The sequence below is a fragment of the Pteropus alecto genome, unplaced genomic scaffold, assembly GCF_000325575.1.
Source record: "Pteropus alecto unplaced genomic scaffold, ASM32557v1 scaffold164, whole genome shotgun sequence".
Classification (NCBI taxonomy): Eukaryota; Metazoa; Chordata; class Mammalia; order Chiroptera; family Pteropodidae; genus Pteropus; species Pteropus alecto.
Genome location: NW_006439568.1, coordinates 3,505,577 through 3,522,696, shown reverse-complemented (window position 1 = coordinate 3,522,696; position 17,120 = coordinate 3,505,577). Strand labels below are relative to the sequence as shown.

Below are 17,120 nucleotides of genomic sequence, written 5' to 3'. Positions count from 1 at the left end.
GAATGCAATGCAGGCAGGCCATTCAGTGTAGGAGGCAGGCAGCTTAGTGCAGGCTTCTCCCTGAAGCCTGGTTTGCATGAGAGGCCCCATTTAGAAATGGCTGCTAGCCTCTGTTTTAAACAAATTTGAACTTAGCCATGAGGAGCTCTTGGTAGCTATCATCTTTCTCAGGGTTTTCAACCCTCTACACTATGCTCCAAAATGTACTAAATATTTGTTAATGATTTGAATTGACTTGAGTTGTGTTGTGGATTTTTGTCGGTAGTAGACTAACACCTCAAAAGAGAAATCAGCACCTTAGGCATTTTCTTTGTGCCGTTCCCTTTGTATATACCCTGTGTCTTTTTTACTGTGTCTTTTTTTAAGGATTACCATAGTAAGGCACTCAGTACCTGTTTGTTGAAAGAATGAACCTAATTAAAAGGACCAATAATTAAGAAACTACTGTGGTCAGATGTGAGATAAGGTGGTGGCAATGAAGAGGATAGAAATACTGTCGATAACAGTTCTCCAGGAAAGAAAGGAAGGGCAGGAAGGCAGATCCTGTTACCAATTAATAGTATACTGTGTGCTAGACCACACTGTGAAATTCCTTCCCATTGTAAAGATGGTAAACCTTGGGTTCAGAGAGATTTAAGCAAGCTTCCCTGGTCACTCAGTAGTAAAGTAGCAGAGCCTTGGATTCGCGCTATGTCTCCATATGATTCTGTGCTAATACTTTATTTTTTTTTCCTGCTACCATTACAGCCTCCCATCCCCCTAAGCCTGTGTGAATTTTTTTCTCTTCTTTTTTAGTTGGAGTCCGTGGATCGAATTTCAGGTGGTTTCTGAAATAAGCAAAGATGTGTTTTTATAGGCATCTTTACATAAGTGGTCCAAAGCTTAAAGAGTTGTTGGTTAAAGATATAGATTAGGGAATGTTCAATATGAAGGTAATAACTGAATCTGTTAACAGTAGATGAGTTATCAAAAGATAAAAGTTTATAGGGAAATTCTCTTTTTACTGAAACAGAATATGTAATCTCACCAAAGATGTAAATCTGTTAGAACCCAGAGGAATGGTCAGGAATATATATTTTTTAGTTTTCAGAATTCAATATGCATATATGTCAGGTAAGTTAAAATTTACAGGTTTCCAAACTAATTTATTTTTTCAGTTTTTAGAAAAATACATCAGATGAGCAGTCTACTTTTCCTAACCTATTTATGTTTTAAGTTTTTAAGAACTGTGCTCTTCTTCAGTTCTTCAGAGAATCAAGGAATCTTTTGAAAGAGAATATTCTCCTTCCTTTAAAAAGTGGAAACAGTTACCTTCCCCATATATTGAGTGCATCTGTGTTTGGTGGCCCAGATGATGGCGCAGTGCTCTGGTATTCTCTCAAAGGATTTGGAGCATTCATAATAGTGTGGCACTTGTGGGATATTAGATATGTTCATATGGATGTTTACAGCAGTTTTATTTTGTTATGCGGTTATTCTGACTCATAATTTTGTTTCATTGTGTTTGAAAACTTAGGTAATAATTTCAAGATGCCAGGACGTTCCAGTTCAAATTCAGGTTCAACTGGTTTTATATCCTTCAGCAGTGTAGAATCTGCTCTTTCCTCCTTAAAAAACTTCCAATCCTGCATCAGCTCTGGAATGGACACAGCTTCCAGTGTTGCTTTGGATCTCGTGGAGACTCAGAGTAAGTAATAATTAAAACTCAGAGTAAGTAATTTTGTGTCTACTTTGAGGTAACCTGTGTGGGAGATTACTGTAGGGACACAAGATACTGCTCACCTTGTATGTATTTTTGAGATAGCCATTTCATCTCTCTGGGCATCTGTTTTCTCATCTTGTTCTACACAGCGCATAGCAATGTACTGAGGATGAAATGAAATTGACTCATTCACGTGTATTCAAACAGTTATGTGCCACTAGAAACCCATACTAGAAATTTACAGGCTAAAACATGAGGGTTCCTGACCTCAGGGAGCATACAATCGAAAGTATGTGGCATTTGTGAATTGTACAATATACATTTGATAAAGTTCTTTTCTAGTAGTTTAACTATATTTTGTTCATGCTTGATTACCTTATAGACAGACTAGGGTTATACTATGGGTACTGCCAAAGGAAAGCCTCTATAAAGAGAGACAAATTCAGGTTTGATGAAAATTTTTTGATCAGAACGTCTAGAAAGGTGCTATTTGCTTTCTTTGGATTAGAGTTTTTGTTTTGGTTTGTTTTGTTTTGGAGACAGGGGAGCAACGTGATCTTTTCGATATCATTGGTTTTCAGCAATGTGATCATGATGTGCCTTGGTGTAATTTTATTCTGTCTGGTGTTCCTTGAGCTTTGTAGATTTGTGGGCTTACAGTTTTGGTCAAATTTAGAAAATTTTCTGCTACTATTTCTTCAAATACTTTTTTTGTTTCTTCTTCCTACCTCTCCTTCTGGGACTCCAATTACATGTTTGTTAGACTGCTCGGTTATGTCCCATAAGTCACTGAGGATCAGTTGATTTTTTTTCTTGTTTTTCCCCCTCTGGTTTCAGTTTGAGTAGTTTCTATAACTATGTCTTCAAGTTCATTAGACTTATCTTCTGCAGTTTCTAATCTGATATTAAGTCTATTCAGTGAATTTTAATGTCAGGTATTGGATTTTTCAGCTCTAGAAAGCATAAAAAAAACTAAATGGAATCTTATTTCTATCTTCCATTTCTCTATTATGTTCATGTTTTCTTATATGTTCTTGAGTGTATAGAGTTACAATAGCCCTTTTAACGTCCTCATCTGCTAATTCTGTTATCTCTGTCGGTTCCTGCTTCTTAACATGGACACTGTGTATTATGTTATTAAGTATTTGGATTTTGCTGTCTTCCTTTAAAGAGTTTTGACATTTGCCTTGGCAAGCAGCTAAGTAATTTGTGGATTGGGTTGATCTTTTCCAGGCTTTTTGTTAAACTTTGTTACAGTGGGTCTAGTGTAGCTTTACTTTAGGGCTAATTTAACCTCGTTAGAAAGCTTGGCCCTTTCGGAGTCTCAGGTGATTGCCCCGCGGGTTCTTTGAGAGAGCTCTGCTCTGCTGGATTTGGAACCTGAATGTCTTCCAGTCCTGTTTGAATTCTGGAAATTGTTCACTTTGCAGCTCGTAGCAATGTTCCTCAGCAGCAGGCCCAAGGGGATCCTTGAGCAGAGTCTGAGAGCGCTTTCTCTATGTAGCTCCTTCCTAGTGCTCTGTCTTGCAAACCCCTGCTGCCTCAGCCTCCCCGAACTCCAGTCTGCCCCCTCAGTCCTCAAGACTTCTGTGCTCTGCTTGGCTTCCTCCTCCTGGGCGCAGGGAGGAGGGCGCTCACAGGACTTCTCTCACTTGTTTCCCTTCTCGCAGGTCTCGTAGATCTGCTCTGCCTGTTCCGCTGTCTGAAAGCTGTTTTCATATATTTTATCCAGCCTTCTAGTCACTCATGGTAGGAGGGCCAGTCCCATACAGTTATTCATTCATGGCTGGCAGCAGAAGTGACTCATCATCTTTGGCGGGTGGCCTCTAAAGTTCTTAACCCAGCCCGGCCTGATTTGTAGTCTGCTTTTGGATATTTGGCTTTGGTGAGTAGCCCTGGATAAAATTCATAATAAAATCGTAAATCGTAAGAGACAAAAGAAGGAAGAGCTGGAACATAAACCTTCTGGAGGACTGCATCTCTTTATTTTCAGGATTTGCTTTGAAGATGTTTGATGTTTTTGCTACAAAGTTCCCTTTAAAAAAATAAGTATATTTTGGTACAAAATACAACATACCGTATATAATTTAAAAAGAAGTGTAAGCATTCTCTTTGCAAAGGTTCTAAAGTAGAGGTTGGCATAGTTTTTCTATAAGGGATCTTACAGCAGGTATTTTCAGCTTTGTGGGCCACGTGTTCTCGATTGCAGATGCTCTGTTGCAGCTCTTACAATTAATTATACAAATAGTTTTGACTCTGTGGACGTCCTGTGAGGTTCTTGGGGACCACACCTTGGGAACCACTGGTTATGAAAATGAATTGGAGTGCTCGTGAACAGGAGGCAGATGACTTGAGAAATTCCCTACAGAGAGAATGCTTCTAATGACCCCCACTGGAGTCATTCAGCAGCAGTAAGGAGAGCAGTTTGAACGTGAAACCAGACTGAGGTGTTGTCCAAGAACCCAGGCAGAAAAACACCTGGTATTTAAGGAAATATGAAGGTAACTCAGCCTGTTAATAATAGATGAAAGACTTGTAGGAGACAGAGCCAATATCTTTCAATTGCAAGGACTTAGAATCAACCTGACATGGGCTCCAGCCCCAGTTCTATCTTAAGGTAACTTCTCTGAACTTCTAATTCCTTACCTGTGAAATAGGGGTAAAAATGCCCACTTCATAAGGTCATTGGGATTAAATAAGATCATATATGCAGACTGCTCTTAGCATAGTGTTCATTTAATAGCTATCATAAATGATAGCCCAGCAATTAGTAAATTTAAGGGGCAGAGCTTAGTGGAAGGGCCTGCGATGTGAAGAAGGGATCAAAGACAGATGAGTTTGGAAGTCTGTTTAAATCTTTAGGTTTGAGATGAGCTAAGTCACTAATTCATCAAACATGTTACCAAAACTACAAAGATTAATAAAGGTTTTTTCAAGTTGTTTACAGTCTACCTGGGAAGTAAGACATATACATGTTATTCTATCATTAAGCGAACACTGAGTGCCTAAAAGGTGCCTGGGAGTTAGGTCTTTATTATTGGAGGGTTTAAAGTAGAGGAGGAACATGGTAAGATGCACATTTAGAAAAATAACTCTCATGGCAATCCTGAAGATGCTGTGGAGGGCGGAGATACCTCAAGTGGACAATGAGATTATTTCAGTAGCTCAGGTGAAAAGGAAAATAAATTCAACTAAGACAGTATATTATAGTTGGTTTGTATGCTTTGTATCTTACACTCACATTGTCATATAGGCAGGGTAGTGTAATGTAGGGGAGCAGGGCTTTGCATACTCAGTGCCTAGGTTCTTATCCCAGCTCCATCACTATTTTTCTGTAACCTCTGTCTTAGAGTTCTCATTTGTGAAAGGCATTATTGTGGGGATTAAATGAGACGATACTTATAAATTACACAGCAGTACTTGACACTTAATAAATACTTCATAAGTGCTTAGAAAATGTTAGCTATTATTGTCGTCATTTGATTTGCATTTGAGTTGACTATTTTATTGGACGACAGGGAGAAATTAAAGTGCAGAAGAACATGAGGGGAAGTTCATGAATTATCTTCAAAACAGAAATAGTCCCTTTTCCTCTTAGCATTGTAAGAGGAAAAAAAAGTTAATGTAGGCCTTTTGGGCTGCCAAACTTTATCATTAAGTAGAAGGAATGAGCTTTGTCAAAGTAATTGGTTGTGATCGCTCAGGTGATCACTCAGCCTTTCTCACTTCGCACTGCAGTTTTCTTGTCACTATATTATTAAATTATTGGTAAAGAGGATTCTTGCTCTCAAGAACTTGAGGGGTGGCGATGTATTCTGTTCTGTTTCCTGTTGGTTGCGTGTTCCTGTACCGGGTGATTGTTCCTATACTCAGCTTCCTAGTGCTGAAATGAGCACGTTTACCCGTGTTTTGTTACTGGTGTGTGATGTCTGGGCAGTTAGACTCCACTGCCACCATGTCTCGTAGATTTTCTTTAAATTTGTTGATATTCTAGTAATAGCTTCTTTATTTGACCTGTTTGGGAAGTGAAATTTGTTACATCAGGAGACTTTAGATAATTGAAACTTATTTTTCAGACTTTAAAATTTATTACGTACTTTTCTGTTTTCTTAAATAGAATGTATTGATCTAATTTACCAAAATTGTTGTTATTAACGTCATCCTTAGCAAATGAATTTTTGTAAGCCCTTTAAGTTTAGTTACATGAAATCGAGGAATGGCCCTTCCCTAAAATGTTACCGTACCTCAGAGCTGTGTCCTTCCTCTTTGCGTCTCTGCCAGGGTGCGTCGGTCCTTGGAGTTCAGAGCTTCACTTAGTGCTCAGCAATGTATATGCAAGAGGATTGAAAGTTTTTATCTGGTTCCTGCTAAATATCTGTGAGCAACATTTGGAAGAAAAAGATACATTTTAAATAGCTCAAGAGTCCAGTAGACAAGAAAACCTTGTTGGAGGCTTCTTGATTTTTCTCTGTATGTTGCTTTTCTTTCTATGACATGGTGGAGCCACAGGGCAGAAAGACTTTAGTTATCATGGTCAGGCAGGTCATTGGGTGTTTGCTGAGCGATGATTGTGATGGTCGTAATGATAAAGATAACCGTAGCTGACTCTGTTACCCATTCCCGTGTGTGTGGGCACTGTGTCTCTTTACGCGTGAGATCTCATTCGGTCCTAACAGTGGTCCTGTGAACAGGGGCTGTTACTCCGCCGTCTGCATGAGCAAACCAAGGCCTAGAGGAGTTAACGCTCCTGGGGTCACAGAGTCAGTAAGCGCAGCAGGTGTGATCTGAGCACACGTGGTCTTACGCCATAGGTTCTGCCCATGACTCTTACACTTTATTGAAAATTGATTGTGTCCATCTAATGGCATTCGCAGCAGTCAGGTAATATGGAAATAATATTTAGCAATATTTAGCCCAGAACATTTTATTTTGTTGAGGGTAACAGTATCTGATTTTTCTCCTCCCTTCCCCTCCCCTCTCCTTTCCTTTGCTCACTAACAAAATAAGGTTGCATTGTCTTTTTTGAAACGTTAGCTTTTGTTTCTTTTGCTGGTGAAGTTGGACAATTTCCCTTGGACGGTCTGGCGCTCTGCAGGCAGAGATTGCCCTCCCTTGGGTTCAGCCTCTTCTGTTTGTAAAGGCAGAGATGAATCTGGTCGTGGAGGAAAGAAGTTAGGACCTTTGGGAGCCATCGTACCGCCCCTGGTCTGTCTGCCTCCAGACTTGTAATGGTAGGAAAAAAATAATTCCTTTTTGGTTAAGTGATGGCTGTCAGGTTTTTCTCTTTCGTGCAGCCAGTTGCAGTCCTGACTGACAGAAGTGATGTAGTGAATTGATTGAATGGTAGTCTGTTCTTTCTTGTAGCCAAAATTTGTATTCTAGCTAAGAATCATCACTTTTTAAACCTGATTTCTTTTTTTCTCACCTACTCTCCACCCAAGAAATGGTTTTCACTTTATGACAGTTACTTCAGAGTTAATGATGAATAAGGAACTGCCATCAGAGTTAAAAATTACATGGCCATGGACATTTCTGGTCCTCATGAAGAACTAAACTTTCAAAATTTGCAATTGTTAAGCATTTCATTGAGCGAATAGTTAGTTCTGAGTCCGGGCGCTTGGGGGTAATATTCTAGGTTTACTCTTGATATAAGACATTCTAAAAATTTAATGGCTAGAGACAAAAATAAAAAGAAAATTATAATCACCCATATTACCCTATCACCCATCACCTTATTTTATGAAAAAGAAGTAATCATTTTACTTAACTCCCTTATGTTAAAAATGATAAAATTGTTTTGAAAATTACTTAAAGATTGATAAGCCAGCCTGACATACTTAAGACTTATTTTCTTACGAAGATCTACATTCTGGATTTTCATTATGATGTAGTATATTGCTCCATCTAGACCAGGGGTCCCCTATCCCCAGTCCGCAGACCACTACCGGTCCGCTACCTGTTAGGAACCGGGCCACACAGCAGGTGAGTGGCAGGCCAGTGAGGGAAGCTTCAGCTGTATTTGCAGCTGCTCCTCAGCACCAGCATCACCACCTCAGCTCCACCTTAGATCATCAGGCATCAGATTCTCATAGGAGCACCGGTCCCTGGTCCCAAAATGTTGAGACTGTTGATCCAGAGAATAGTTTCTTGTAGTTAGAGCTCCGTTTAATTGGGAAGGTATCTTTTGGTCCTTGCTTCTGTTCTTTATTCCATAACTATGTTATTGAATAGAAGCACTAATTAGAGGTAGGTGATTGTGGTGGAGGTGGTGGTGATGGTGGTCACAAAGACAATAAAAATAACAATAACCATAAGGAACCAATGTTTGTATTTCTTATACAGCTTTTATAGCTGGAGTCAATCATAAAAACAAAGCATTATTGTAACTTAAATAAATGAAGACAATTCAAAACATATACTTAATTATGGTACCTGTAGTGCTAAATGTATAAAAGCATTGCCTACAGTATATCAAAAATACAGCTCTGTAGAAAAATTCAGTCATTTTACTGATACCATATTTCCCGGGTATCAGAAAATACTCCACCTTCTCCTCTAGTGCTCATACTTCTGACACTTGAGACCAAGTTCTGCTCTGAGACCTAAAGAGAAAAAAAATAATTTCACAAGCCTTCATCAGACCTGCTTTTCTCTTGATTACTTTATAACATAGTGGCACAGAGCAGATGTGTACAGGGGACTTTTTCCGTGGTGTCTCTTATCATTAGGGTAGATGACTCTTAATTTCAAAACCACCAGTATTTTACCTCCTTGGTTTTTCATGTGTTTTCAGGGAAACTCCCCTCACTCTTAAGATACAGTGACATGTCATTCCTGATATTCTGACACCAGTTAAAGTTGCTTCTTTGTTTCAGAAGGCCTTTTGCATTTATCATATTTTGGTTTTGTTAATGTGTCTGGTCTTCCCTTTGGACTGGTTTGTTCAGGGCTCATCTGATATTTCAGAGACTGGAACTTATTTGATGCTCAGGGTGCTCATCTGATATTTCAGAGACTGGAACTTATTTGATGCTCGTGAGGTGTTGAATGTATACAAATATGTTAATAAGTGGCTTTTAAGACTGTTCTTTAAATATAGACATTTGGATCTAGAATGTAGGAAAATAAATTGCTTTCCAAAATTAGAAATTTAGCACTTTTGTTGATTATGAGCCTAATTTTTTAAGAACTTCCACTTCATTTTTAAGGACTGATTAACCCAATGGTTATAAAATTCGAGGGTGCATCTTGTTAAAACTCAGATCGCTTGCCCCACCACTAGAATTTCAGTAGGTCTGGGATGACCCCAAGAATTTTCACATCTAACAGGTTCCCAGGTGTTGCTGCGGCTGGTCCAGGGACCACAGTTTGAGAACCCTGGTCTCATCTTTATTTCCACTTTGAAAGGAAACATATGCCACTAGGTGGCACTAGAACACTTCTCATGCAGTAGCCATCAGCTTGTTGACCAGTTTGTTGACAGCAGGGTTTAGGATTGTGTAAAATCACTAAACTATTGCAATTTAGTAGCTTAAATATAGCCTAAAAAAAATGTGTTGACAATATCAGACCATAGAAACTATAGCACTATTTTATGATGAACTCTTTGAAGAATGAGGAGTAAATCATATCAGCTGCTTTATTTTCAATTATCCAGTTTCCACATCTATCCAATGATAAAGGTCTTGTTACAAAATAGAAATATACATCTCATATTTATTATTTATTATTCTAAGTTACTGGGTCTTGATTTTGTTGTCGATTACATTTAAAAACCACTTTGAAAAGATTTACACCTACTCTTCACACAAGTATCACATCATTTTGTCCTACCTCTGGGCCAGTTGTGTTGGGGACAGTTTTGGGATGAGCTTTCCTTTCCTATTGGCTTCTTTAGCCAGAAGTTGAGTAGTTTCCTTTTTTGAGAGCTCTGAAGGGGAAAGTTTTGGCTGCTGTTTGCCTCACCTCACCTCATGTTTACGTGCAGTCTCACCCCATAAATTTCCAACCATCCCAACACCTCCGGGTTGTCTATCTTCCATTGACGGTACTGTCCTGCAATTGGGATGAGCTTTCCTTTCCTATTGGCTTCTTTAGCCAGAAGTTGAGTAGTTTCCTTTTTTGAGAGCTCTGGAGGGGAAAGTTTTGGCTGCTGTTTGCCTCACCTCACCTCATGTTTACGTGCAGTCTCACCCCATAAATTTCCAACCATCCCAACACCTTCGGGTTGTCTATCTTCCATTGACGGTACCAACCTGCAAGTCGGCATGGTTCTCCACATGGTGGAGCGTGTGCAGATAATTGCTTGCTGTGCTCTTTCCTGTTAGCTAAGCTCTTTCAATCACACCGGGATGCCACTTTTTGAAATAATGACTGAGTCATATTTTAGGTTTTAAAATAGAATCTGAATACCACCTGGATTTTTCTAGACTCTTGAGAATAATCTTTGCCTTGATTCTACTTTTTTAATCTTTGGAGCAGAGGCATGGGTTAGGTTTCAGTGACCTAACAGAGCATGAAAATGACTACTACAGAAAAAACTGAATTGGAGTCACTCCATCAGATTTTAAAATTAGACAAGCACTTTATTATGTATCTTTGATCATAAGACTAGATTAATGCTAAGCTAGGATGTCAACTCATGGCAGATGTCGAACAGCCTTTAGGATCATTTTTGAAACATCGAGTTCCTTTTTAAAGACATAAAGTTTTATCTTGTGATAAGCAGAAGGGAGCTTTTATTAGCTTTGTGATTAACAGTTGAAACCAATTGGATTATTCTATAGAGATTATTTATTATCTAGACTTATTTCTCTCTCTTCCGTACTTTACAACTGAAATTATATTTTCGTATTCTATATAAATGTGAAGCATTATTTATATATAACAGCATTGTCCAATAAAAATATGGTGTGAGCCACATGTGTAATTTAAAAATTTCTACTATCCTCATTACAAAGTTAAGAAGAAAGAGGCAAAATTAATTTTAGTAAAGTTTTATCTAATCCAGTATAGCTAAAATATTTTTCAACATGTAGTCAATATAAAAATTATTAATGAGCTATTTTTACTTTCTAAGTTCAGAATCTTACAGGGCATCTCAGTGTGGACCAGCCACATTCATACGCTTAAGAGCCACATATGGCAAATGGCTACTGTACTAGGACAGCAGCAAGTACAGAAGGCATTTCACTTTTCAGTGACTGTCAGAGGAGGGCAAGAAATTGCAAGATAGTTTTGCAGCTTTTTAGTGGTTTTGGTGAATATTCAAATTGAACCAGCTGGTAAAACAAGATAATATTGATTTTTTTTGTTTGGTTTTTTTTTGGACTTGTCACCCCTCTGCCACTGGTATGATCGATATTCTAGGTTTTCCCCAAAATTGTTTAACCAGCTTTAATTTACTTATTTCTGGGATCTTAATAATATTTGCTTCTGTTTGAAATGTCATATGCTCATTTGAAAGTACCTACATTGCTTTCATGTTTTGTAGCTGATGTGGTAAATTAGTTTCTCATGGTATTATTGGGCAAGACAGAGAGGTTAAGCCTCTTCAACAGCCAGAATATACTCTAGCTGCTGTAAACAATTAGGCCTGTCAGCAATTGACCTTGGAAATGTTCTAATTTGCTTGTCCCTGGACGCTGCTTCAGGCACTGGTTTTCTCTTTGTGGGTGGGAGTTACGAACCCAATTTGGAGAAGCACTGGAGGCACTTGGGGCAAGCTCCAAACAGATGTGCTTCTTGCTTCATTTTTGCATGTGACCAAGTTGCAAGAGGCATTTTCCTTGCATGAATTTCTTTGAATGCCTTGTAGAATCGGACACTTAAACGCCTAGACTAAAGTTGAGAGGCAGCTTCATTTACTATTGGATCTACCCTTTCCTTTCATTCTGGCACCATCTGCCATAATGATGGTCAATTAAAAATGATTTCATCACTGTTTTCTTAAATTTACCGGAAGAGGACATAGAAGGCATCTTTTACCAACCTCTTTGGTTTTATATTTACTGTTATAGTGTCAGATCCAGAAGAAGGTAGCTGAATAAGTGAAGAGAAAGAAATGTTAGTTGGAATATTTATACATAGTGAGAAGGAATAGGCAATACTCAGTAGATAGAGGAGAGCACGTGTTTGTAAAATTTAGTTACTGTCTCTAAACTGGTGGTGGCAGCAGTGGTGGCTTTTATTCCAAGACAAAGATTTAAATTTCTTTTTCTTTAGGGCAGGCAAGGTAATTTTCTCCCTTTACAATACTGATTCAAAACATTTGAGTTTTGTTCGTTTTCACTTTTGTTAGATAATTGTTAACACTTTATGTTGATGAATGTCCAATTACTTACCCATGCCCTTAAAAAGCTAATAATTTAGTTAGCAGATAAGACAAATACATGCAAATATCGGGGGAACTACATAGTCATAAATGATATGTTTCAAATGAGGATATTATGGCCTCTATCTGTCCCATTCGTAACTTTTTACATTATGACCTAACAGTCTGATTTTATATCCAGTTGGTACATACCTTTTGTAGACTATGCTACTAGGCAACCTAACAATAGCAAATACACAGTGCTTTTTGTGTATGTACATGGCATGTTCTAAATTCCTTGTAAGCATTCATTCAATCCTTACAACACGCTGTAGAGTAGGTAGGTAACATAATTTACTTGCTCTTTTATATATGAGTAGACTGAGCCTTGAGGTTGACCACGGACTGTGTGTGCACCGTATCCCTGAAGGCGTTATTCTATCACAAAGCTGCTTTTAGACCGGAAATGCACATTTTAATTATTTACTGCTTGTAGATTCTTAACACTTTGTCCTTGTAAGTATGCCTTTTTCCTTCTCAATAAGCTCTGAGATTAGTCCTCTATCTACTCAGTATTGACAACACCTGTGCTCATTGCTGAGCCCTGTCACCACTGTACCTGGACATGAGAGTTCCTCATTGAAACAATTTGGAGAGTCCATTCTATGCTAATTCTCATTATTGCCTTACAAGTTTCCCTTGCTGGACTTAAAAGGCTTTGGCTAGGGCTGTATTTATATCTTGATCACCATGAGTTGTTGCTACTGTATAGATTATTCTTGTTTGATCATGTCTCTGGACATGACCAAAGCATCTGGTATTTACGCTCTGAAAAACGGTAGCTATTAATTTTTATATCCATTTTAAACCGTTGAGCACCGTTTACAAGAATGTTCACAATGTCACCCAGCTACACCCCTCCTTATGCTGTGTATACTCCAGTCAGACACTTGGGTCTAGCGTGCTCTGTTGAGTCTCCTCGCCTTTGTTCACATGACTTCCTCTCCCGAGAATGCTGTCTCCCTGTTGACTGCTTGGAGGATGCCTATTCATCTTTCAAGGCTGAGAGTATCATCTTTTTTTCCTGCAGACATTCTTCTCCCACCCAGACCAAGCTGCTCTGTCTGGTGCCTCTGTTTTGGCTGTGCATTCATCCATCAAAACAATAGAGCACTTTTTTACATATAATTGTTTATAAGTCTTCATTCCCACCACCAGATACAAGTTTGAAAAGACCAGTTAATAATATCCTGTTTCCCAACCAAGTCCTGTCTCTGTTGCAACTACCCAACTCTGCCATAAACAATGTATAAACAGATGGGTCTGATTTGACCAGTGGTGGGCTGTGCTTTTCAGACTCCTGGTTTAGGTGAAGGTCATTCTATGATAGCCTCTTTTCAGATATATAAGGCTAAGAATGGGTTAAATTTTATAAAATCAAAATATAAAGTGATACCTGAAAAGGGATTATGGAGAAAATAGCATAAATATTCTTACAAATAACCTTTCTTTTTGTTTTTTGTTCATTAAACTACTGGTAGAAAATAATTTTTAATTTCACGTGAAAGAGCATAATGCAAGCCTTGACAGCCTCTGCATCGTATACTGGTGATAAATCTTACTTGAAAGTGCTTCAGAGTTGGGCATGTTCATATTGAAGTCTATGTACTTAACTGTGTTTTTATTTCCTCCTTTCTTAAGCCCTTTGCATTTTCCGAAGTTAGTTCTACAAACATTTATTTAGTACCCGTTATCTGACAAGCACTGTGCTAGAAATACAAAGATATGAAGATACCCCCAAGAAATTTATAATCTTGTTTCAGAGTTTTTTCTCTTATAAAAGTCATATGAAAACGAAGTAGGCGTTTGACAAATGAGAGAGCTGAAGCTCAGAGGGGTTAAGTGATTTGCCTGAAGTCACAAAGTTTAGTTTGGATGGTACTCGAATCCCAGACAGCTTCTGCTATGCTAAGCGTGCGCACACACACACACACACACACACACACACACACACAGACCCAGTCTTACGTACATCATCATGTCTTCTGCCAGTCCTGATTGCTGTAGCTATTGAGTTTGGTGCACTGAGTAAAGAATCTCTCATTATCGGATTCAGTTTTGCTGTATTGAAATTTATTTCATCAATTGAGTGTTTGCCACTTTAAATTTACGTTGGTGGGGTTTACTTATGGTAACCCAGTTTACGCTTTACTCCCTTCACTTCCTCTGAATTCTATTCGTTCTTTTATTCTTTTGTTTGGTGCCTTTTAAGAAATAACAGCTTTCTGAGAAATAATTCACATACCATATAATTCAAGTATTTAAAGTACAATTTAGTGATTTTTAGTATATTCACAGGTATGTGCAACTACATTCAAACATTTTCATTACCTCAAAAAAAGAAATCTTGTACCTTTAGCTATCACCTTTCTATTTTTCCCTACTATTGTCAGCCTTAAAGAACCATTAATCTACTTTCTATATATGTAGATTTGCCTAACTGGACATTTAATGTACATGAAATCATATAATATATGATCTTTTGTGACTGGCTTCTGTCACTTAGCATAATGTTTCCAAAGTTCATCCACATAGCATGCGTCAGTGGTGCTTCATTCTCTATGGCTGACCGATATCTCACTGAATGGATCTACCACATTTTGAATACGCATTTGTCAGTTGATCGACATTGTATTATTGTTATTAATCAGATATTATGAAATGCTGCTATGAACATTTATGTACAAGTTGGTATCTCATTGTGGTTTCGATTTGCATTTCTCTGATTACTGATGATATGAAGCATCTTTTCTTGTACTTACTGGCTATTTGTGTATCTAGAAAAATATCTGTTCAGATCCTTTGCCCATTCTCAAATTGAGTTACTTCTGTTTACAGTTTTGAGTTGTAAGAGCTCTTTATATATTTTAGATAGAGGTCTGCCATCAAACGTATAGTTTGCAAATGCTTTTTCCTGTTCTTGCATATTATCTTTTTACTTTCTTGATAGTGTTCATCGAAACACAGAAATTTTTAATTTTGATGAAGTCCAATTCTCTATTTTTTCTTTTGTTGCCGGTGCTTTTGGTATCATATCTAAGAATCTGTTGCCAAATCTAAGGTCATGAAACTTTATCCCTAGTTTTTTCTCTGAGTTTTATAGTTTTAGCTATTAACACTTAGAGCTAATTTTTGTATATGTTTGAGTTAGGGGTCAAATTTCATTCCTTCGCCTGTGGCTATCCAGTTGTCCCCGCACTATTCTTTCCCCACTGAATGGTCTGGGTACCTTGTTGAAAACCAGTTGACCATAGACACATGTTTACTTTTCGACTCTGCCTTCTATTCTGCTATGGAGTTCTGTAACTGTCCTCACGCCTGTACCGCACTGTCTCGCTGCTGCTGCTTTGTAGTTAAGTTTTGACATCGGGACGTGTAGTCCTCCAACTTTGTTCTTCTTCTTCAAGATGATTTTGGATATTCAGGGCCCCTTGTAATGGTGTATGAATTTCAGCATCAGCATATCCATTTCTACAAAGAAACCTGCTGGGATTCTGATGCATGAATCTGTAGATCAATTTGGGGTGTGTTGCCATCTTAACAATAGTAAGCCTTCTATTCCATGACCGTAGCATTTGTTTTACATTTGTTTAGATTTTTAAATACTTATTTCAACAATGTTTTCAGAGTATTAGTTTTATCCATTTTTGTTAATTTATTCCAAAACATTTTACTCTTTGTGATAGTATTATAAACGGAAGTTTCTTAATTTTATTTTCATATTATTCATTGCAAGTATATAAAAAGACAGTTTTCTATTTTGGTCTGTTATCCTGCAACTTTCCTGAACTTGTTAAATAGTTCTAATATATATTATATATATATATATATTTTTTGATGGATTCCTTCGGATCACACACACACACACACACACACACACGTACACCTGGAAAGTAGATATTAGCCATTTGTTACAGAGAATGAAATAAAGTTCAAGGAAAATACTTTACATGCATCACTGGCTTCAATTTTAGAATAACCCTGTAAGGTATATATTTTTACTCCATCTTAGATAATATATATTAGATATATATGTATTCTTTGGTGGTTTCCTTCGGATTTTCTGTATAGAAAATTACGTCATCTACGAATATAGTTTTATTTTTTCCTTTCCAATCTGGTTGCTTTTTATTTATTTTTCTTGCCTAATTGCCCTGTCTAGAACCTGGAGTACAGTGTTGAATGGAAGTGGTGAGAACTGACGTTCTCATCTTGTGGCTGATCTTGGGCACGAGCATCCAGTCTTTCATCACTGAGTACCGTACAACGCTCATGGAGAACTCTCCTCCCCCTGCACTGCCCTGCCCTCTGTTGAGAAAGCTTAATATTCGGCTCACTGTGAGAAGAAATGCTTAAAGCAGTTTCGTTCATTATCACAGAGTGTGTATTAAAAGATAAATTTTGAGCTGAAAGGCAGTAAATTGGTTAACTGGCACAGCACATAAATAGTGTAATAAAGATTTAAAAGTGTGTGATAGAAACTTATGTTCAGGAAGCAGTGGGGGTTAGTAGGCAGTTCTAGCTAAGGACCTTTAGGAGAAACTCCATACAGCTGCTGACAAAAAGATGAGGGGGTGTCTCACCTAGAGTGGGAGAGGGTATTTCTGAGGGAAGCGAAGGTGAGAAGAGGTGTGAAGAGCTTGATGTCAAGTTCTGTGAAGGGTCTAAGGTTTTACCCTACTTGGAAGCTAACACGTTAGCCTGCAGTCTCATGGATGCTGACAGAAGACAGGAGACTTCTGGATCAGAGACAAAGACCTTCATTACTTGTTGCACATTAAGCAGAGTGAGATAATTTTCCCATATGTTTGCCTTGTCCACTCCTATCACAGATCCTTAACAAGGGTGATGTGGAAGGGTCTAGAGTGATACTTCAGTCGGTTTGTGTCACGGTGTAGGAAGCTTGAGCTTAGGGAACCTAGATTTCCATAATGGACAGTAAACCTGCCTGACTTTTGCCCTGGAGGAAGACATTATCCTTATTTATACTGCCTTCTGCTTTGGAGGGAGACAGGATCTGTTTCCCAAAGGTTTGTTCATTATACG

The 17,120-nt window shown here is 38.1% G+C and overlaps 1 protein-coding gene across 2 annotated transcripts in view; it reads left to right on the top strand.

Annotated features, from left to right (window-relative positions):
* Positions 1–17,120, top strand: part of NSMCE2 (NSE2 (MMS21) homolog, SMC5-SMC6 complex SUMO ligase) — a 201,749-nt gene that overhangs the window by 4,283 nt on the left and 180,346 nt on the right. For both annotated transcript variants that reach the window (XM_015593064.2, XM_006916559.3), the window contains exon 2: positions 1,517–1,687. In XM_015593064.2, coding sequence (XP_015448550.1) covers positions 1,531–1,687 — 157 coding nt within the window. In that variant the 5' untranslated portion in view covers positions 1,517–1,530. The remainder of the gene's footprint in view (positions 1–1,516; positions 1,688–17,120) is intronic.